Below are 24,081 nucleotides of genomic sequence, written 5' to 3'. Positions count from 1 at the left end.
TGAACGATACTTTGACTTCAAATAAGTCATATTTGAAAACGTTTTACAATTATAGGTACTTGAACAATAAGAATCAATCTTTACCGCACGTGGCTCTATAATAGGATACTGATTTCTGTCTACCAAGCTCCATATCTTCTTATTAGTTTCGTAAGATTTTATAAATGACATCATTTTGCAAGCTTACTATTTTTAATTTTTCCACATTGTTAAGATAAAAACAGTTAAAAATTGCTGTAGCCGTGTTCTCTCCGTCAGTAATATTAAAGGAATTTGTAAAGAATTTTAAAACGTAAGCTCTAAATTCGCAAAGTGAACAAATCTAGAATCAAATTCAGTTTGCAATGCAGACACAATTTAAAGATATGAATCTGTATTAATATTAGGCTATTTCAGACTTTCTGCCATTTCTGCTATCGAATTCTATGCAGTCTTTATTATTCTGAAGTGGCCTTCTGTTGGACTGGTATGTAATTCTTTGAGGAGGTACGCGATCCGAGATCTTGCTATATGCGAGCTGCAACGGAATGCCTTTCTATCATCCGATTCGAACTTCCCATGCAAGATGCAGTTTCGCATATGGCGTGAGTCCCAGAGAGTCTAATAATATTCCTTAGAGAAGGAATTTTTTCCGTACAAAAATTATGGAAATGCGGGGTCGCTCCTAGGCCATTGGCTGCCCGTGTACTTTCCTAAGATTGCCGCCCCCATGATTGAAACATAATGCTCAATGATTAATAAAATTTTTATTCCATACTCACTATGTACTTACATATCACGAGTACCTACAATGAAGTTAATGAATTAAAAATATTTTGGCGTGCTATCGCGAGAGTCCGGCTGCCTCTGATTTTGGCGCATCGCGTACTTTTCACGCCCGATAGGAAAGACCCGGTGGAAATGTTCTACGACTTTAACTAAGGTATGTGAGGTGTCTGGCATGCAAATGTAGGAAAATAACACTTCTCTGACTCCAATAGAACCAATATTTTATTCCTTACGAAGTTATAGATACTTATTTATAAATTTATTTAAATTTTACATGCACGTTGAATCGCGTGATAGAAAACCGAACTTTGTTTACTTCGTTCTTCGCGGAGACTAGAAAGTGTTACCATTCCGCTTTAACTAAACTTAATTAGAAATTTGACGGAACTGAAGCGACACTACACACCCCTTTCCTAGTGACAGCGATTATGGAAGATAGTCTTTAAAGTGATTGGAGAACTTTACATGTCTGCCGATTCTAGTAGTCTTAGTTACATGATGAGTTTCTCAATTTCCTTCAGTGTTCTTGAGTGCAGGTGTTTCCCCAAGTCCCGCTTTCTTGGAATGGAGTTTTGGAAAGGAATATCAGAATCTTGCACTAGGAAATATGGCTTTAGTCTGTCTACTGATACTCTTTTAACTTTTCCTTGAATTTCAATATCGAAATACTTATCCTTTCTTGCGCTTACAGGATACGGTCCAAGATAGACTTTCCGTAGTGAAGAATTATTAATGTTGTTGTGTAAGAATACGTGAGAAAAGTTGGAAAGATGTTTAGAAATAAAGACTGTTCTATTTCCATGGGTGGTGGTAGAATTTGGCTTCATGTCTCTTATTATTTTCTGAAGGTTTTGAGAAAATTCAGACTGTTTCATATGAGGTACTGTTGAAAAGAATTCTCCTGGTAGTGTTAAAGGGGTTCCGTATACAAGTTCTGCGGATGAGCAACCTAAGTCTTCCTTGACGGCAGATCTTATGCCTAAAAGAACGAAGGGCAATGCTTCCAGCCACGATTTTGATTCGCGTAGATGACATTTGAGACTTGATTTCAACGTTCGGTGTTGTCTTTCGATCAGGCCATTTGCCTGTGAATGGTACGCAGTTGTAGTGTTTGTATGAAAACCAAGATATTTTCCTAAAGCTTGAAAAAGTTGGCTATCAAATTGCCGACCTTGGTCATATGTTATGCGATTCGGAATTCCAAAGCGTGAAAACCAAGTATAAATCAAAGCTTTAGCAATAGATTTTGCTGATTGATCTTCTAACAGTACCGCTTCGATCCATCGTGTATAACGATCGATGATGGTTAGAAGATATTTGAATTCTTTACAAGGAGGTAGCGGACCAACCAGATCTATGTTTAAATGCTGGAATCGGTGTGGAGGTACTTTGAATTTTCCCAAAGTTGACTGTGGATGTCTGTGAACTTTAGGTCTTTGGCAAGATAAACATTGCTCTAGTCCATAGTTGGCAGTTTTTATTCATATTGGGCCATATGAAACGTCGTGTTATCAATTTTATCGTGGATCTTATTCCAGGATGAGATAAATTATGGATTGACGAAAATATTTGCTGCCGAAACTTTGCAGGGATGTATGGTCGATTATAATTTGTAGAAGTATCACAGTAAATTTTCTTGTCAAGTATAGGGATCTGTAGGATTTTTAAGTTTGGGTTGTTTTTAAGTATCTTCAAATCTACATCTTCTTGACAGTCTACTATAGTTTTTATGTCTATTGCAGATGGTACAGAAATGGTGTCTATGCGAAAGAGAGTGTCAGCGACGGTATTTTCATGCCCTTGTATGAATCGGATATTGGTTGAGAACTGGCCAACATATAACAGTTGCCTAGCTTGTCGTGGCTAAGCTTTTTCCAAATTTTGTTGGAAAGCTTAGTGGTTAGTGGTTTGTGATCCGTGTATATTGCAAAAGGTCGCCCTTCTAAGATGTATTTGAAATGTTTTACTGCTGTATAGATGGCTAAGAGTTCTCTGTCGTAAACACAATATTTTTGTTGGGCTGGTGTCAAATTTCGGGAAAAGAAACTTAAATGTTATTTTTCATTGTTCACAATCTGATGTAAAACGGCTCCAATGGTAGTATTGGAAGCATCAGTTGTTAGCGATATTTCAGCCTTTTGGGATGGGTGAGTTAAGTTTGTGGCATGAATAAGTGCATCTTTTAAGATCTGGAAGGCGTTTCTTGGTTCTGCCGTCCAGGTTATTTCTTTTCTGCAGTTCTTTTTAATAGCATTGAGCAATGTTGTTAAAGGTTGTTGCAGTTTCGCACAATTTGGTATGAATCTGTGATAAAAATTCACCATACTTAAAAATCGTCTTAAACTAGTAAATGACTTTGGTTCTGGGAAATTTTTGATGCATCAACTTTCGTTGAAAGAGGTCCTTCAAAAGTCCTTCAGCTGACACTTTGTATCCCGGGAATGCAAGTTTTGTTTGACCGAATTTACACTTTGCCGCATTAATACACAGGACATATTCATTTAGTCTCTCGAGGACTGCTTGTATAATGTTGTCGATGAGTTTCTTCATCTGCAAAACACGAATTCTAGTCCATTCAACACACTGTTCATGAAACGTTGGAACGTTTGGGCCGCATTTCGTAGGCCGAACGTTATGAATGGAAACTCAAATAAGCTAAAGGGAGCGAGAATGGCCGTTTTCGGTATATCTTCTTCGCAAACCGGAATTTGTTGATACGCTCTAATGAGGTCTATGGATGAGAAAACTCTTTTTCCAGCTAAAATGGAACTGCAATCTGTTAAAATTGGGAGAGGGTATCTATCAGGAATAGTGACGTTGTTGTGACGTCGATAGTCTCCACAAGGTCTCCAATCACCTGATTTCTTCATAGCGAGATATTGAAGGCTCGACCAGTTACTTTTGGATGGCCTTCATAAAACCATTTGGAGCATAAATTCAAACTCCTTTTTAGCCGCTTTGAGTTTCTCAGCTGATAGTCTTCTAACTTTAGCGAAAACTGGTGCACCTCTGGTTTCGATATAATGTTCGATGTTGTGATTTTTAACTTTTTTATTAACTACATTCAATTTTAAAAAATCCGGAAAATCGTTAATGATACGTTTATATGGATCATATACGGCATTTAAAATTGGAATATTACTATTGTTATTTTGAAAACAAGGAGTTCCATTGGTTGTTAACAATGTAGTACCATCAATTAACTTGCGATTTTTGCAATCTACCAAAAGGATTAAAATTTGCAAGAAAATCTATGCCTATTATCGGTTTGTTTACTTCCGCAATTACAAAAGGCCATGTGAACGATCGTCTGAGTCCAAGATCAAGCTTGAGTAATTTTTGGTCATATGTTTTGATTTTCGTACCATTTGCAGCAAAGAGTTCTAGTTTTGAGATGGTTTTTTTAATCTGCAAGTAAGAGAGGAATGACAGAAATTTCTGCCCCGGTATCTATTAAAAATTGGGTAGCCGATTCTTTGTCGCTGATGAAAAGACGATTCAGCTGCACCCCTTGTCCCTCCGTCCTCAATGAGAGACGGGGAACTGGTTTTCCGGACTATTTTTGTCTGTGATTTTGATGAGTAGTTGCAGGGTTGTTTACACTTAAATGACTTATCACCGAATTTTTTATGGTAGTAACAAATATCACTAGATCTGTTACCACTGTAACTTCTATCTTTTGATTTGGATCGGTTACGACAATAGGGACGACTGTGACGTTGCTTGGATAAAGCAGAAACTTGTAAGCTAAGTTCACTAACCTGTTTTTGTAAACTTTCGATGACTTCCGTTTTCACGGTTATAGATGAAGTAACAGCTATTTGTTAGTTACTATTATTAACAGGGTTTAATCCCCAAATCTTATCGGCCATTGTAGCCACTTTTGACAAATTTTCACCACTAACAGATATAATGCTACGCATATTAAAGGGTAAACGTTGTAGCCACAATGTTTTTAGGAAAGTATTTGTTACTTTATCACCCGCCAAATTACGTATCTCACAAATTGAGATGGCTTTTTATCACCCAGTTCTAATTCACTCAGTAATTTTTGAGTCTCTGAATCTGCATATAATGAAATTAGTCTATTTTTAATTCCCTGATATTTATTATCTGGTGGTGGACTTTGCAAAATATCAGATACCTGTAACAAAATATCGGTTTCAATGGAACTTATAACATAATCATATTTTGTTTGATCTGCATTTATTTTTGTATTTCTAAATTGTGCTTCTAATTAAATAAACCATATTTAGGATCTGGCTTCCAAAAAGGAGAAACTTTAACGCTTACCTTGGCGACAGACAGAGTTGTTGCTTTAATTTCGGTTCCTCTTCGTCAGCCATTGTAGAATTCGATCATGTCCGGGTCACCAGTGAAGTGTCTGGTATGCAAATGTAGGAAAATAACACTTCTCTGACTCCAATAGAACCAATATTTTATTCCTTACGGAATTATAGATACTTATTTATAAATTTATTTACATTTTACATGCACGTTGAATCGCGTGATAGAAAACCGAACTTTGTTTACTTCGTTCTTCGCGGAGATTAGAAAGTGTTGCCATTCCGCTTTAACTAAATTAGAAATTTGACGGAACTGAAGCGACACTACAGTATGCAACTCTTTCCTGGTGACACAGTAATTTCTCTGTTGTTTAGATACATATTTGTTCCAGCAAGCCATGACACGTTCTTGACCGTTTATCCGTTCCATCCATACCGTTTACATTTATGACCGTATATTTATATATTATATTTACAAAACAGCTCCCACACTCTCATTGCTTGCATCCGTGTCGGGAATAAATGGCTTGCCAAGCTGAGGATACATCAGGACTGGAGCAGGTTTTAAAGCCTCCGTTAGTTTGTTAACTGCATAATTACACTTATTGGTCCACAAGTACTTTTGCATGCTCTCTGTCAGCTTATAAAGGGGTTTTGCGATGGAAGAAAAGTCCTTCCAAAATCTTCTATCGTAGGTACAAAGCCCCAGGAAACGGGGTGTTCCCAATCTTTAACAGCTGACAGTTTTTCTGGATCCGTAGACACACCTTCGGCAGAGATGACATCTCCAAAGCAAGTAACTTTCGTTCTGAAAAGTTTACATTTAGCTGGACTCAACTTTAGATTGGCTTCTTTCAGTTTCTAAAGCATCTTTCTAAGATTTTCTATATGTTCTTTAAAACTCTTCGAAGCGATGATGATATCATCCAGGTATATCTGATAGGCTTCGTAGGAAGACTTCTCAACATGGTCTCCATGAGACGTTTGAATGCTGCCAGCGCATTACATAATCAAGAGAGTATCACCTTGAACTGTCAAAGTCCTTGTCCGATCGTAAAAGCCGTCTTTTCTCGGTCATTAAGATATATCTCTGCCTGCCAAGATCCTAACCACTTGCTTCCAGAAAGAGTGTCTAGAATGTCGTCAGTTCTAGGAACAGGGTATCTGTCTTTTTATCCTGATGTCGTTCAACTGGCGATAGTCAACGCAAAATCTAGTTGAACCAACCTTATTTCTGACCAGACGGTGAGTGAGGCCCAATGATTTGCTGAAGGCTCGATAACGTCGCTTTTTTGCATGTCCTTTAGAAGTTTTCCTACATCTTCGTGTCTAAGGAGTCGACAGACGTCTTGGATATTGATTGATTGGTGTGTGATCTTGATATCAATTCTATGCAGCGTCAAACTAATTCGACATAGGTCAGAAGACGAGCGAGAGGGAAGATCTTGATATTTTTGAATGACACATTCGGCAGCACTTCTCTTTTCATCGCTTCAGTTGCGCATTCTGCAATAACTCCGATATTAGAGTCTACGAAGACAAAGATTCTGGAGTGTTACTGTTTCATTTAACGCAGGTTAGTTGAGTCATGCTGCAACCACTTCACATTTCCTAATAACTTTTTTTTTACCAGTTACTCTCACTGGAATAACGGTCCTCGATAGGTTGACGAGTGCTGGGACTAATTGTACTCACTACCCATTTCGTGGGGTGTTACTGTTCTTAGGATATTCCATTATACCGTATTGGAAATTTCTGTTTTCGGATATGGATTCAGGAAGTAAAAATTCTATTCTTGCTGGTTTTATGTAATGCAGTTTATGATATCGTTTTGAGCTATGCTTTGGTGAACTCATTTATTATTAATTCCGCATAGGATTATATCCTTAGAGGCAGAACGTAGGTTATTATTTTTAAAATCTAAGGAAAAACTATATTTCCGTAGAAAGTCTAATCCGAGTATCCAAGGGTCTGTAATATTTGCTACATTTGCCGTGAAATGGTATGCGGTACTTTCAAACGTGATGTTTATGTTTGATTTATAATTAATGTCGATTTTATTCCCGGAGTCTGGAGGTACACAGGGCGGATGATGGTGACATTGGCTTCTGAATCAATGGTAGAATTGCATAATTGTTACTTTCTTGAAATTGAAAAGGATTGGATTTCTGGAACGGACCATCTTATGACAGGAGACCCGGGGTTCGATCTGGACCTTCTGAGAGGGGGTACAACTGCCGGGACACTGAAGCACTACCTTATAGACTCTCCTGTCCTAGTCCAGCATCAGCCTTATATAGTTTTCACGCGGTAGCCAAGATATTTCTAGCACTTTCTCTTTCTCGAAATAACTGGAAGATATATGAGGCCCAGATACGGTTACAGCTAATACAGTGATCAATTACAGTTATTCAATTACAGTACACTTAGTACGGTGACACAGGGACCAGAACAAAATGTCGCCAAGTTTAGCGACTTTTGGTGATTTTTCTCCAAATTTAGAAACAAAAGTTAGTCACCAAAACCGTTGCCAACTTAGTAATGTCTCGCCAAATTAAAGAGATAACTATTTACTCAGTGTTAAATAGATTTGTCCCTGTATTGTTATTTTTCTGGTAGAGCATTCTCTCTCTAGATTTTAATATTACATTATACAGAAATATACAAAAATTTCACATATAATTTAACTACAATGATCTATGCACAAAATTCATAACAATATTTTTCATAGCACATATCTTTTAAATATCAATAACAACTAATAAACACAAAACACGTTTATTTTAATAAAATTTTACAAATGACTAGCACAAATACATCAATGAATGAAATTGGACTAGTAACGTATAACTCAATTTCTAGCGATTTTAGAACACTATAAAAATATGAAATAATATGTGAAGTCACACAATGAAGTACCATAAATCATATAAATAGTAAAAGGAAATTTCTCACAATTTATTGAATACATGTCACTATTCTATATTCCAGAAAAGTTACACAAATGCATATCAAAACAGTATGATTCGGAAAACAACAGACATTTTGAAATATCAATATTACCATTTTGAAGGTGCCACCATTTCCCTAACAAACTAAAACTGATTCCTGTTTAGCTCATTGTCCTTAAAAAGCTTTATAAAGTCATTTAAATTTTATAAATATTATCATTTATAATCTTCATAATTTAATAGTTTTTACTTTTAGTGATTTTCGTTTCTTAATATACAGCAGAATAAAATATGAAAGGGTGAAAAAATTCGCTTAATTGTTTTCTTAAATAAACATCCAAATCATCTTTAGATTAAATTGCTGTATTTTTAAAAATGTCATGAAGTAATAAAATATTAATTTATATATGTATTTTATCTTTTTACTTTTAAGAATTTAAATTTAATAAGATAAGAAAAATAGTGATTTATTCAATTTTTTCAACAATTATTTAATAAAATTACACGTTTAAATCAAGAGTATGCAAGAGGTAAAGTCAATAAATTTGTTTCTGCCCGAATTTCAATTTAAGTCACAATTTCAATTACTAAACTGTTGTAGAAGTTTCAAATAATAATAATTTTATACTGCATATATTATGTATGCTGTTTCAGAGAGTTTTACACATTAGCATGATCATTTCGGACTTTACCACCACTAAGAAGCTATCGAAATTTACAAGCTTTCTTTTATGGTGAAATATTTTTTTTTTCCAGATACTTATTAATGGTATTTACATATCAGTGCTAAAGGTCACACAAGTGAACATTAGTAACAACAACAAACCAGTGCAACCACTTCAGCACAGTTTGGCGACTTTTTCATACAGGAAAAAAAAAAGTCGGGGTAGGCTGGGTAGAATGCTAATATATAATGAATTGGTACAATTGGAATAATTATTCAGTACATATATACATTGCATTTTAATTAAATATTTAGCCTGAAAATAAATATATAAACCTACTTACGAGTTGTTTTTTTTTTTTTTTTTTTTTTTTTTTGTTTTGTTTTCTCTCGTTCTGTTGGAAATTTCATTGCGATTATCATATAAACAGATTGAAAGCAATTGTTCTCTTCAGCAGTTTTCAGCAAAATGCTGTATTCCTGCAGAAATTTTACTAAAGTTTCTTTCTTGCAGCTAAAAGCTTGAAGTATACATTTGAAAATTGAGGGTAAGACCAAAATATAGGATGATTTGTTAATAAAAACCATCGGAACTTGTATTACAAAAGCATGAATGCATACACAGATTCTTGTTAAAAGTGAAGAATTGTTATATGCATGATTACAAATTTGACAACTTCTGCTGATGTGGCTGCCCTAATATGTAAGAATGTTAAGTACCTTATTAATAAATTTATTATAATTTACAATTGATAACACTAGTGCATTATTAAACATTTTCTATTAATTCATTCTGACAATTTAAGACCATGTTTTTTCCATTAATTTTCAACAATAACAAAATCTTGGCAAATATCACATCATGTATATAGATAACATCAACTATGTAGATAATTGTGTATGTAATAATTAAATTAATACTATATGATAAAAATATAAACATACTTTTTTAAATACAAAAAGGCAAATTAATAATTTTATGTCTACCTTTTTTTTTTTTTTATTTAAGCCAGAAAGATACAGAAAAGTGCTTTAATAACCAAGGAAAAAATATTTTAAAAATTTCATATAAATGGAATGGGAACGACAAAAACATTTCACATGTAAAATTGATTTCAAGTTGAAAATTTTTTTCAAGTACAACAAACAATAGAAGAACAAGGATTTGTAATTAAAAAACTGACAAGAGAAAGTAAGAGCAAGAAAATAATTCAGAAAGTAATATAAAAACACATGTTACAAGATGTTTTTACAAACTATGAAACACATCTGATGAAAAAATATCTTACAACTTATAATTTTTATTAGAATAGCTTTTAAAAACAAAGAATATGAGTTGTTAATTTGTGAACAGTAAGAACTATTATAATATTGTTACGAAATGTACAGGCGCGGTGAGATAGCTTCTCTGCAAAGGGTTGCCATAAAATGGCAAGGAAAGCAGGGTTTCCACATTTGGCGACATGCCATGGATGGATGGAGAACCTTCTGGAACGAATTCTTACCAGTTCAGCCCAAAATGTTCTCGAACACAACCCGAAAGCTATATAAACCCTGCTGGTATGCGGAGAGTTAGTTAGTATCGAGTTGGTGACTCATCTAGTGAGTCGATCCCTGCGGAGTCGATCGAGTTTACAGCCGGGCAGCAAGTGCCGAGTGGGTCGTCGAGTACATCGGAGAGTCTCTTAGTGTATCGTGGTTAGTGCATCGTCAAGAGAGTTGTTGAGCTCCGGGAACGACTGAACCAAGAGTCGGGAGCTGTGCTCTGTGTGTCGTCGAGTGCATCGCGAGTTGGAGCGTGGAGAGTACATGAAGTTCCGAGAACAACCGACAGAGTCGGGAGCTGTACTCTGGTGCTTTGCAATGAAGCTGTCTCCACCGTTCTAGCCTGATAACCTGAAGGCTGTGTTGCCGATTGTTCCAGCGAGTTTATAGTAGATCTTCAAACGTAAAACGTGACTTTTTAGCTGTTCTGATTAATACCGGCCAATAAAGAGTGTTTCGATACTTCATCAAGTGTCGTCATTATTCACTCCAAATCCCCATGAACCCCGTCCGAACATGAAGGAAGAAAATAACGTAACAACTGGTGTCAGAAAAGAAAAACGCAACAATATACAAGCTTGTGCAACATTTTAAAATTGGACGGATTGAAATTGGCAAAATAAAAATAGCAAATTTAGTTTAGGAATATACACTTATAGATATATATATAATTGTAATCATCCTGATTATTTTGGATGGAATGTTTAATTTTATAAAAAATATTAGTAAAATTGTAGGAATTGATATACAGTAAAAAACTACAAAAATTGGTCACACCACAGCACTTCAACTTCCTGCTTATTTTACAAAAATATTTTATTGTAATAAAAATGTTGGCAAAATTAGTTTTAAAAAAGTAAATATTGTATTTTCTTATAAAAATGGTAATAAAAAAATAAACGGGAGAGATAAATATGCCAAACTTTAACTATTATTATTCATAAAATCAATTACAAATTAAATTTATGAGCTGGACATTATAAAAGATATTATCAGTTTATATTAGTTATTCTGTATGTCACTTGAACATTTAAGTTATGAAATTATTATTTTTTAAACTCTAGACTGCTTGAGTAAATTTATGATAGAGAATTTGAAAACTGTTTAATCTTAAAATAAGGAATATAATGAAAAAATTAAAGAATTATTTCCATTAATTCTTTAATTTTTTCTTCCAATAATCTTTAATTTCAATTAAAGAATTATTTCCATTTTTGAAATAAAGTTTAAGAAAAACTTTTATACAATATATAAGAAAATGGATGGATTATCATTTAAGGCAGCAAAATAATGAGTATGCTGGAAAGTTTATACTTATTTAGAATGTTACAGCTAGCTGTCTCTGAAATAACTCTATTTTTCTATTCTAACTATATATTTAGCATAAATTACATAAAATTATTTGAAAAAATAATTATTAAACTTAATTTCTTCTTTGTGATATACTTAAAAATATAAACTGCATACGAATGTTACATAATTACAAATTTATTTCACTAATATTCCTCATTTTTGATAATGCAATTTATGTAGTTTGCTTGTGTACTGAGGCCTGGTGGCACAGTGGCTAGCACGTTGCACAGCAGCACAAGTTGGTGGTTCGATCCCAAGGCTAGGCAAGGTTGACCCAGACTTTTATTCCTTAAGTGGGTCGATAAAATGAGTACCAAGCTCACTTGGGAACTAAACACCGGGTGTCCTGTGACAGCTGATCACTTGTCCAGGGCATATATTCATGCAACCTGGGCCCTAGGTCAAGAAAGCAGATATTAGGGAACTGAAGGCCATGACTCTCTAAGGGCTGTTGTGCTACTAAGTTTAATTTAGTTAACTTGTGGATTGATGATGATGTCGTGTCTAATGCAAAGTGCAATTATATAGCTCAGAAGCTGTCAAAGACAGCTTTTACAACCTCGGCAGCTCTATCAGTATAAAGTAGGTCCACTGGGTCTTCAATGCTGATGTTATACAGTCTGGCCTGGATTGCTGAGCAGGTGCTTGTGCATAATTTTTTTTTAATGCATTGCATGCAACATCACGTTCAAAATTAAACAATTCAACACAAATATGAATTTTATCTGCAATTTTCATTATTAAATTACAGCAATTCATGAAAAATGCAATAACCAGCATTAAAAACATTGAAATTGAGCAGAAAAGATTCACATCAAAATGGCAAATATTCACTGGAATACTTATTTTTATAGGTCACAGATACTTTTACATCACTTTCTCGAATAATAAACAAGTTCTATAGTTTTTCATTAAATAATACAATAATTCTTAACTAAAGTTCTCATTAAGTGATGATTAATTACTTCTAACAGCTCCTTCTTTCTAAAACATTATTATCCATGATCCCCCCCTCAATAGTCCAAAAATATATTTATAACATTAAATTTTTTAAGCTAAATAATTTGCAGATTACCTAGTAATTTACTGTCATTATAAACAAAATTTAATTATTATGATATCATTTTAATATTAAAACTTTATCTACAGATGCTCATGTAACACACACATATTAAAGGTACTAAATAATACATACACATACCTCAAAATATGACTAGATAATTTTGTAGTTGCATTAATGCCAACATTTATACATGAAATACAATGTCAAAGCTTAATCACAATAAGCAAGACTAATGCCATAACAAAGTAAAATAATGTCAAAATTCTGAATGTGCACATTGGCATAGATTATTCCATGATTAAGTAATGTAATGATAAAAGATATAACAAGAATAATCTAATTACAAATATAAATTAAATCTTCATAATGTTTCATGTTTCTTGACATATATTATTGTCATCTGATAATTATAGACATGCGCCATATGATTTCACATTTTATGCATTAGAATAGTACAATGCATTCGAATAGTACAAGATAAATAATATTTAAGTAATCGACAGAAGACCATAGCAGATGAAAATGAAAACCACAAGTTTAATTCTTCACAAATTTAGGGAGAGGGAGAAAAGAAAGAGAGAAATTTAGTCCTGAACATCTCCAATATAATACTTTATTATTTTTTTTTTTCCTTTGGGAAAGAGAAACATGAAAAACTAAAAATCTCTCTATATAAATTCATTATATTGCATGTACAAGTTATTTCCTTTATTGAAAAGAATAAAAATTTCCTATTCAAGGAGAGATGCTCACTCTGTTAGTCAGAATTTTAAAATTACATTCAAACATTACTTCCAGCCTTACATAGAAATATATTTGTAATTAAATACACATATGTGCATATATGTAGACTCATACATATACATATGTGCATATATGAATACTTATAGTGGTATATATGTAATAATTTAGAACAGAAGATGAACATACTTGCAATCATTGCTATTTTAATATTTATATTTTGCATAAACAATTTTTTAAGCCAACACAGAAAAACTGGAGCAGTAAGTGTGTTTATTCTTGAAAAACTACACTGGGTACTTTTAAAGTTTTTAAATCATATTAAAAGACAAATGAAACAGCAGGCAGCAAAGTGAGAGAGAGAATGTGATGCATTCAAGATGAAAGGCTAGTTCAGAATGACTTGGTTTTAGTTTATTTTTGCCCCTATTAGCTAAATTTTAGCTCCCACATTTGAAATCATTACTGGCTAAAGCCTGCCTCATTAGCATTATAAATGAATAATATGACACAATTAATTTTAAAATAATGCATTTCAGAATGATTTATTATAAGCAGTTACTATTTTTATGACAGAAAGGGAAAATAATTAAATTAAAATGGACACTTAAGAGACTATAGTGAATTAAAGATAGTATTCTGATTTATATATAAAAACTTGACATTTTGTTAACTTAAAAATTTTACACCTATATTTTTTACTCAACACCTTTCCCTCAGATAGGATAATCTGGATTTCATTTACCCAATATAATCTAATTTTATATATAAAGAAGAAATATACACATGAAAAAGTATCAATCAAGAAAAAGTATATGAATCAACTTACATAACTGTATTTGCATTACAATATAAGATGTTAAATGATGAACTGAGAGTTCAATGAGAATAATATCAATATTTATCAATCGTAACTAGAAATCTAAAAAGATTTTTTTTTTTTTTATTCTGAAAAAATAAAGCAGATTAAATAGCAAACAATACTTGGCAGTAGTGTGCAATGATAAAATAAGAATTAAAAGTTTATAAAAAATTGCATTTGGTAAAATTATTTTAATATACTGTCTGCCTAAATAAGAGAAATAATCTCTCCTTCACAAGAAGAGACCACATCATGAGATTTCAGACAATCCTAACATATTACTTTACGTAAACCAGGATAATGATGCATGTTCTGTGACAATAGTATTTGGATTCACTCATTTGCAGCCTTAAACGGGTTCTCTTGCATCTCTTCCTGCACTCAAATGAACTCCTCTTCCTAACAAGTGAAGTTAAGTCTCTTCTCACAGTTGGAAACATACCATAAAAGCTCAATTTGCAAACTAGAGTAGAAAAGAATGCTAAAATTTTCTTTTTTGCTAGCATAGAATTTGATATATTTTCATGAAGCAAATTATGTTGTTTTGAAAATGGACTGACATTTATCATCCCTGTGCAGAAGCATCCTAGGATTCTATTGCACCGGATGGTCTATAATTGGGCAAATAAAATTTTTAAAATTATGCAACATTATCTTAATTACATTGTTTGCATTCAATGTAATTAAGATAATGTTTTTCTTTTAGTAAAGGTCTATTTTTAATGCACTTCACAATTACTTTTATGACTATTCAACATTTAAGTGCACATTTAGCTTATATACTAGGCCTATGAAAAAATTTGCAGTTCTTTCATAACACTTCAAGACCAATTTTCTTCAATTAATATCTAAATTTATCTAAAGATAATTTTATTTCTTCATTTTAACAATATAAATAATTAATAAGAATTTAAATTCTTCATCTAGAAACAATTTTTTTAGATTAAAAAATAGTTTTTTTATATAGAAAATATTAATAAATAAATAATAAATCACCACAAACCAGCATTTATTATGTTACATCTGTAGTCAAAATAAATTAGATAATTGACAAAAAGGGTGCAGATTTGAAAATTGCTTAAAAAATTTATGCTGCAATAGTTAAAACACATTACATGTAAAAACAATGAGTACACTGTATAACCCTTTGTATTTGTATATCCATCTGCATAAAAACTACCATGCATGTTAATAGTGCATAATAAGTCGAAATAATAATTTGATAAATATAAGCTACTTCAAACAAATGAAACAAAATTATAAAATAATAGATTACAACACCAATTACTATAATAAATATTCCACAATTTGTTCAGTTACATATTTAATTTTTATTCTGAACAAAATTTCTCAGTTGATCACTAAGCCATTCAACACCCTCTCCAAGTCCTTCACCAGTCAATGCGTTGCTTGCACAGATGTGCCATGGTTTGTTTTTTAAGCGATCTAAACCTAGAGCTTGACTAACTTTGACGCTCGATAACGCTTCTCTCAAATCCATTTTATTTGCAAAAAATAAAATAGGAATATTGCGATCTTTTATATCTTTATGCTGTAGCATCATTTCAAGTTCATCTTTGGCTACAACCATACGCAAGGCATCACTACTATCAATTACAAATATAATGCCCTGCGCTTCTGGATAGTAATGTTCCCATAAATTTCTGTACCGGCCTTGCCCGGACATATCAAAAGCAGTGAAACTCAAATTTTTCATTCGAAAACGATCAACATTAAAACCAACAGTAGGAACAATTTCCAAAGATTTTTGTTCTTCAGGTTTGAAATGATTGATAATCGTTGTTTTGCCGCTGTTATCTAAACCTACAATTAATACATTCACTTCTCTTTTTTTTATTCCAAGAAAATATGCCAGTTTATCAAACAAACCCATATTAAAAATTATAAATCAGAGTTGATTACGAAGGCGTTTAAAAAATATATAAATACAATTACTTTTCTCAATTCAGAGCAGAAAAGTATAGTAAAATTAAAACAATATTGCGATTAAGTATAGTTGTTTTACGTCTGGTGTTTCACAAATAAAACAAATTCTGTGACTGTTTTTGTTTATGCCTATCCAAAAAATCAAATGCAGATGATTTTTAATTCAAATCTTTCATTAACATAGGTATTTTATTTTTTCGAGATTTTGAACGTGTCAAAATATATATTTTCTACCAACAGAAAAAAGACAAGTTTCATTTAAAATTGAATAAAAGAAGAATACTTAATTTTTTTGTATAATGCCGAGTTTTAAATTTCTTCCTAAAAGGAAATTTAAATTAGAAGAAAAAAGTTATAAACTACTTGGTTTTTGTAAATGGAAGGTGGCTGTATCACTTTTAAAGGCGACGCGTGTTCGGTGTTTTAAGAGTCGTGTGTCTTTTTATATCGAAATCATGTATTATTCCGTTTTTTGTTTGTTAGTGCTTAGTTTTTGTAGTGTTAGTCATGCAGAGCTCATAAATAATAAATTAGATCGTAATATAGACATTGCATCACAATTAGTAAAAGTTTTGATCAAACTTACATTAGAAAACACAGGAAAGTCGCCGGTATCAACATTTCTCTATGCTTTGGACCCAGGAACAAAACCTCATTTATCGTATATTGGAGCATCGGTATGTTTCAATGATATAAGTAATAAAGTCTCTTGAAAACTAGATTAGACTAAATAGAATGTTTCATCATGAATTTCATTTCTGATTATAGCATGTAGTTCCATTCCGAAATGTAATGAGAATTCTTATTAAAAATATAAGACATAAGCAGTAAATTGTAAAATGTTTAAAGAAAATAGAAAATTTTTTACTGGGTATTGCATCTCTGAGGAGAGGGATTATATTTCAAATGTTGCCTATCAGTATGATTGATTACAAAAAATAAAAAATTCTGCAAGAAAAGGATGTGTAGCCCTGTTGACAGTAATTCTGAATGACAAGACTATTAAATGTGGATAAATGAATATCAAAATAGTGTGCGAGAATTTTTTGGCATATGTAGAAAATGCATGTAAATACGCTACTAATGTGTTTATTCCATTATATAAAATTTTATTGCTTAAAGTTTACACTTTTTCTGCATAAAAACAGGCATTAAAAGAAGAAAGCGGTTTAATCCTAGTATCCGGTGCACACGAGATTTGGCGACTTTATGATGAGCAGTAAAAACGGGACATATACGATGAGTAGTAAACGGGTCATTCAAGGAATATATATAGTTATATATAGTTTATACTATGTATATAGTGTATAGTATATACATAGACGTTCTTTGGGTCATTTTTGGTGTTTGCTATAATTTTCAAAATCGCTCCAAGGCTGCACCGTATACTAGGATCTTACCAAGAAAGCTGTAGCTTAGAGATTAGAAATTAACTAAAGGAGTTTTCTCCCCCTTTCCCTGGAAAGTGGTTTACTCCCATTATATTAGTGGTTTTAAAGATTACTAGTATTGAATAGAAAGTGTATATTTGTACTTTTTTAGTATACTTTTTGCTGTTATTAACATTTATTAATACACTTTAATAATCTTTAATAACTTCTTGCTGTTTATGTTTTAAATATTTCTCTGGAATATATATGTAGGAATAAGACACATACAGAAAGGTAAATCGTGGGCATGTTTTTTATTTTTTGCAGCACTCTTAAATTAATGATTTCAGTGTAATACCGTTGATGCTTACACATAAATAACAAAAATGAAAAACTTCTATCCAACAGAATTTAAGGCCTACCAGTGGCCGAGTGGACAGAATGCTAGACAGCGGCCAAGTGGTAAAGTCGCTGAACACTGGTAGTTCAGTCCAAAGTTCGAATCGTACGAAGAGGCAGTCTGCATGGGCATTTTCATGGTTTTTCCCTTGTGTAACATGTATACGAGCCAGTTTCTCTCAGAAAGTCCTTCATAAAGGGATCTCTTCCCTTAGGCAGATAGCCCTCGAGGCTTTGCCAAAATCGCATAAAACCAAACCAACAGAATTAAAATCAAGAGATATAATTTAATAATAACATCCTCTGGTAAAAAGAAAAACAGAATTCTTAAGTAAATTTCATGTTTCTTAAATAAACCTTTCCTCTCTTAATGCATACTTTCATCCATAATCATGTTCTGCAAGAATGAAGCTTTAATGTAATGAATATGTATTTAGTAGTAGTATCTGAAATGGGAGCACCTACATCTTCACTGAAGAACAAAGTAGTCAAATATGAAGAAAGGTGTTATGTAAATGGTTCATGTTTAATTTTGTGTATTATCTCAAGTTATATATACGTTCCTCCTCAAATATTATTCTCTCCAGTCTTGGTTGAATGAAAGGAAATGTAATAAAGGGATTTCTGTATTGCTGTTTGCATACAGGCAGTGGTTCATTTTCATATTTTCATTATCTTAGGAATATCTGGTACACTAAAATCTCGTATTTTCTTTTTATCATATATTTGATAATATTGTTAAATTTATTCAAATAATAACTAAAAGTTTTAGGCTTCACATATACTTGTACTCTTTAATAATGAAGAGCGCATTCTTAGAGATTAAAATGAACTCGAAAACGGAAGATTTCAAATTTTCAGTTTTGTTTACAAGTTATGAAATGCATCCAAAATTGTAAATGCTGTATGTATATCTCTTAACCTTTTTGCGACGGCGCACCTTTGTTTAAGGTGCTTGTGCAGGACAGAAGAGAATCGAAGGCAGTCGCCGTACAGGACGGAGGTTTTTCATCGCTAAGCCTAATTTTATAACAAAAATTTGAAAAACAAAAGTTTCGCTTCTAGCATCGTAATTTTTGGTATCATTTTAGATTATTACTTGAGCTCTTATATATGTTAAAATTAGCCCTTAAAACATTTTTTTCTTCATTTTACATGAAAATATACTTAAAAAATTGCTTATCTTCTAAAATAATTTTCGGAAGCACTATTCAAATTATTACAAAGTTTTAATTGATAAAAATCCATCAATAAAGTTTTAAATTAATAAATAGAACACAATAAAGACTATTTACAGTAAGAAGTAACAAATTTTAAAATGAAAACAAGTGTGGTAAATCTCGAAGCACAGAGAAGTATCACTTTGTAACTCTTAGAAAAAGTATCACTTTTTAACTCTTTAGAAAATGAATCAGTATTCTCATTTGCATTAGTTAAATGGTTCACTAACCATACAATGGTATTCTTCCTCTGATAAATAGCGCCTTCCCGCCATAATAGACTGGAGGTGAGGCTTTCCTAAATAAAAAAAGAAGGAACGGAAATATATCTGAAGGCAATGCGAAACGTAAAAAAACTCCGCACAGTAACCCTAAAAGACCGTACATAGCAGAGGGAAAAAATAGAATTAAAAAAGGAATTGGATATAAATCAAATACGAGAATGTTTTCATTAGCACGCAGCGATTTAAAGAGCCCACCTCTGTTTATGCTTTCCCTCCGCCCTCCCCTTAGAACAGCTGATGAGTAACATCCAAAGTCAAGCAGAATATGTCAAAGTCAGGAACCTAAAACTATGTTCATTTCAAAAGTAATGGACACAGGATACCATCTAGTGGCCTTTAGGAAAATGTTCCATCTTAAAATGCATATACGCATCACCCGTCCTCTGAATGTGATCTTTACTGATGCATAGATGGGACGCCGGGCTGTAAGAGACGTTTTTAGGGAATGCGTATATGGGACGCCCGTCCTGAAAGGGTTAAGCTGACATTTGTTCCATTATGTCTTGAAGTTTCTTCTCAATTTCAGTCTGTGATAAAAATGCCAGTTATGATAGAAAGCTAATTTAGGAATCTTGTTACTAACTTAACACAATTTCTTACTGAGAATTGTTGAGATAATTTAAACTAAAAGTAAATAAATAAAAAAAATTTAATTTGAAAAGGGGTTTTCAGATTTGAATGATGTGGAAGAATTATTTTTTTTTCTTTTTTGAACGATTTATCAATCTTCATGTGCTTATTCTTTTTGTCTCTTCTTTTTACTATTTTATTCTACCATGTAATAGAAAATAAAAATTTTCATTGCTTTTAAGGTTAATCGACTTTGTAGCGTCTATTTTTTTTAAACGTGAATACGGACATCAAAAGTGATTTGATGGAAAAGTCAGGTTCTAGACTAATAGCCATTTTGGATAAAAAATATTTTTTTCATTTGTAACATCTCTAGTGAAGGACTTTGTTGTGCTAGTACAGAGTCTTTGAACTCTCCATCCCCCCCATAAACGTAATATTTAATCCTAAGCAACTTTTAAATTAATTATAAACAACTGTATTATATTGCATCATAAAAAATAAGATAAATAAATTGTCACCCCTCAGAAAAGAAGCCTGGTGTTGCCATCTGTTGTCAAGGTTCCCTCAGTATAGTTGCTGAAAATTGTATAAATAATCTTTTAATTATCATTTTGATTGAAATGCAGTGAATATGTAAGGTTCAGCATGTGTAAATCATGCATTTAAAGATTTTTGAGTATTTTCCTCCCCTCCAATAGAATTTATGAATCTTCAAACATACCCTTTGAATGATTCATATTGATTTCATAAACTGTAAAATAGGGCAGTGTTGCCATTTAGAATCAAAAGGAAACAGTGGAAACTCAAGATTACAGCTTTTGGTATAGAAAAACCGGTCTATATAGTCAGTAATCATCTGTCATTAAATCATACCTGTTATGAGAAAGGAGAACTTGCCTTGATTCTTTAAAATTAGAAGATTTTGTCTCAGTTAATAAATTGAACAAGGCAGTTTCCTTCAGTAAGTTATATTAATTAAAGTGATAAAGGAAGTTATTTATGTTCTTTATCAATTTCTGTCTCTAACCTGAGAATTCTTTCTAGTATAAGTAAATGAAGGTGTGTTTTTAATGGGTGTTTGATTGTCGTTGCTTTGTTGACGGTGAAACTCGATTGCATCTTTAAAAATAACAAAAAACTTCAGGTTTTATCTTCCAGAAAGTATTCCTGTATATTTTTACTTGGTAATGTGATAGTTACACATTCTGTCTTAATACTTTTAGTTATAATTTCTTTCTTGAACTGAATAAATTTTGCAAAGCTGGAGCCAGATGTGTTTGTTCAGCAGACATGCTTTTGCATATCACTAAGTATATTTATTGGCTCTGAAAATAATCTCCTTTTGTATTAAATGATTTTTCAAAGTTTCAACTCCCACTATAGGTAAATTCTGCTCCCTGCAGTGTATATAGGACTTGGTTTGGATGTTCTGAAACCATTTTTTTTTTTTTTTTTTTTTTTTTGTAGGAAAACAAAGATATTTACTAATCCTGGAATTAGTTGACAGGCTGTGACATATTACTGAAGAAACTGGTGAAAGAGCGATTAGATGTGGCAGTTTTGTGAAAAAACTTTTTTTATTTTTCCTAGGAATTTTTTTGGGGGGGATGGAAAGGTACTTTCCTGGTTTCCCGGTAAAGCTATACTGCTGCTTTTTTTTTTGTGTGTGTGCCAATTTTCTTTTCGGCAAATGTTGCTCGTGTGGTTTGACATCTTTTGCTGGTGATAACTGTCTTTGTAAACATGATTTGTATAGGTGCATTTTTCATTTTTCATTTTATGCTTGTTGTGTAGTTTTATTCTTTTTTAGTGTTTATTACTTATTGCTATTTTGTGTGTTTGATTTGATCTTATACAAGCAATAAATATAACTACTTCCTCCCTATATTTGTCATTATTTCATGCTTCTTCTTTCTTGAAGAGGGTTTCAGAGATGACAGCAACTGAAATAAAAAGGGATTAAACAGAAAATTTGTAAAAAGTAGAAAAAAAAAAAAAAAAGTTTCGCAGTTTGAAGCAATTTTTTTCCTACAAATTATTGGCACACCACCTAGACGTTAGCTGATATATGTAGTCAGTTTAAGAACCTATCTATCCAATCCTTGAAGTATTGAATAAATCTCAATGCTTGGAATTTTTAATTAGTTTAGCATATTTTTATATTTTATTTTTGAACAGCAGACTTAACTATTTTCAAACTGAAATGTTTTTTTTATAAAGGCTACAACATTAATACATAAGAGTATGATTTCTTATTTCTCTTAGATTTGTTCACTTAGTTCTGTTTGCACATAGTATAATATAGGCACGTCCAAACTGCAGCTCTTGCTTCGTAAATGTGGATTCTGTCATAGCACATAATTTTATTTTAGAAATACCAGTCATTTCCCCTTGAAACAGAAGTCATGCTACTACACACTTTTTTAATGAATTTCATTTTTCAAATTATGTTATATGTATATAGTAGTACTTTTGAGTAATTGCAAACTACAGACCATTTTTTGGACTTCGGAAGAGAAGACTAAAATTTAGTCTGAATTTCTTTATTTCTTTATTTTTTTTTTTTTTAAATTCCTTACAACAAAGACTAATGGTTGTCCTTCATAGTTTATTCTCATGAAAATCTGATATTTTGATATTAAAAATTATTAGAAAACATCATCCTAAAAAAGGCATTTCTTTATTCGTATTCCACTTACAGAAGTACCTTGCAAAACAGAATTGAGACAGACTTGACAGAAGTAATATAAGTGTTAGTAATGGTATTAAACAGAAAACTTATATTGCATTCAGATATTGAAAGTCTTTTTTATTCCCTCTAGCAAGTGCAAGAAGAAGGCAAAATTAACTTAAAAACTGAAGAAGTGGCTTCTCCACAAAAGTAAGTGTTTTTGGAAATGAAATAAGGAGTTTTACAAATGCATTTTTTCATTAAGAAAAGGTATCTAAATTTGTAATTTAATTTTTGTTACTGATTTTTTTGTAGTATTAACTGATTACTTTTGCATTAACACCAGTGCATAGTCAGTTGAAGTATTTCCCAAAACACTACTGAGGCTTATGAATTTTTGCATTATCATTAATTAAACAATAGCTTTGTGAGTGAATATTCATTCAAATTATATAATTTGTATCACTTCAAAATTCTTTTGTATGTCTCCAACAGATTTCAAACACTTAATTTAACATTTTAGTGCTATAATTTTTTTTTTTCTATTTGATCGTAAGAGGTTCTTTTATCACTTTTTTTATTGTTGTTTCTTTATTTGATGAGTCCTTTTTTAATGAAGTTATGAGAATGTTGCTCAGGTTGCACTGTAAAGGTAGACAACATACCTATATAAAAGGGAGAACCTGACAACCATAAATAACCATGCTCTATTTTTGGTATTAACAAATCTGGGACGAAAAATATATTTATGGATGCCCCTTGTCGAAAATTGGCGATTTTTGATGGCACATGGATACCGAGTTTGTGAAATTCTTCAACTTGTTATTTTGTCTTTGTGTATCGATTATTATTACTTGTTATTTTGGTGATTTTTGGCGCCAAAAATCACTGCTACACCAAGACAAAGTAACAAGTCAGAGAATTGCACAAACTTGGTATCCATGTACACATCGACCTATTTTCACTTTAAAAAAAAATCAGAGAATTGCACAAACTTGGCATTGCGCACTCCTTGACTTTATCCAGAATTTTTTTAGTTTGTGCAATTCTTTAACTTGTTATTTTGGCTTTGTGTAGCGATTATTATTACTTGTTAATCAATAAATATATAAACTTGGCATTGCATACTCCTTGACTTTATCCATGTACTCATCAACCTATTTTCACTTAAAAAAAAAAAAAAAAAAAAAAAAAAAAAAAGAATCAGAGAATTTCACAAACATGGCATTGTGCACTCCCTTGACTTTGTCCATGTACACATGAATCTATTTTTGTTTAAAAAGTCAAAGGAGCACCCAATTCTACAGTAGAGCCAAACAAAAAATAATAATCTCAATAAACTGCATTTTAAATCATACAATAAAATAACATAAAAAAGGAAATT

General features: G+C 32.1%; 2 protein-coding genes across 2 annotated transcripts in view; one reads left to right on the top strand and one right to left on the bottom strand.

The window, feature by feature from the left end:
- Positions 1-7,816: 7,816 nt before the first annotated feature.
- Positions 7,817-16,240, bottom strand: Arl6 (ADP ribosylation factor-like 6). The gene has a single exon (XM_035356158.2). It carries the CDS (start codon positions 16,125-16,127, stop codon positions 15,558-15,560), a length of 570 nt encoding a protein of 189 aa, XP_035212049.1. The 5' UTR covers positions 16,128-16,240; the 3' UTR covers positions 7,817-15,557.
- Positions 16,241-16,568: 328 nt separating this feature from the next.
- Positions 16,569-24,081, top strand: part of LOC118186138 (dolichyl-diphosphooligosaccharide--protein glycosyltransferase subunit 1) — a 46,018-nt gene continuing 38,505 nt past the window's right edge. Inside the window, exons 1-2 of the mRNA XM_035356183.2 lie at positions 16,569-16,857; positions 22,849-22,907. Of these exons, the coding sequence (XP_035212074.2) occupies positions 16,636-16,857; positions 22,849-22,907 (281 nt within the window). The 5' untranslated portion in view covers positions 16,569-16,635. The remainder of the gene's footprint in view (positions 16,858-22,848; positions 22,908-24,081) is intronic.

The sequence above is a fragment of the Stegodyphus dumicola genome, chromosome 1, assembly GCF_044657685.1.
Source record: "Stegodyphus dumicola isolate Sdum_Otavi_A_Nest chromosome 1, ASM4465768v1".
NCBI lineage: Eukaryota > Metazoa > Arthropoda > Arachnida > Araneae > Eresidae > Stegodyphus > Stegodyphus dumicola.
The sequence above is the reverse complement of the archived record's forward strand: the minus strand, read 5'-3'. Positions and strand labels throughout refer to the sequence as shown.

What these genes read in the sequence shown, in the direction of transcription:
- Arl6 (XM_035356158.2), bottom strand. Translation starts at nt 16,127, where the DNA reads ATGGGTTTGTTTGATAAACTGGCATATTTTCTTGGAATAAAAAAAAGA.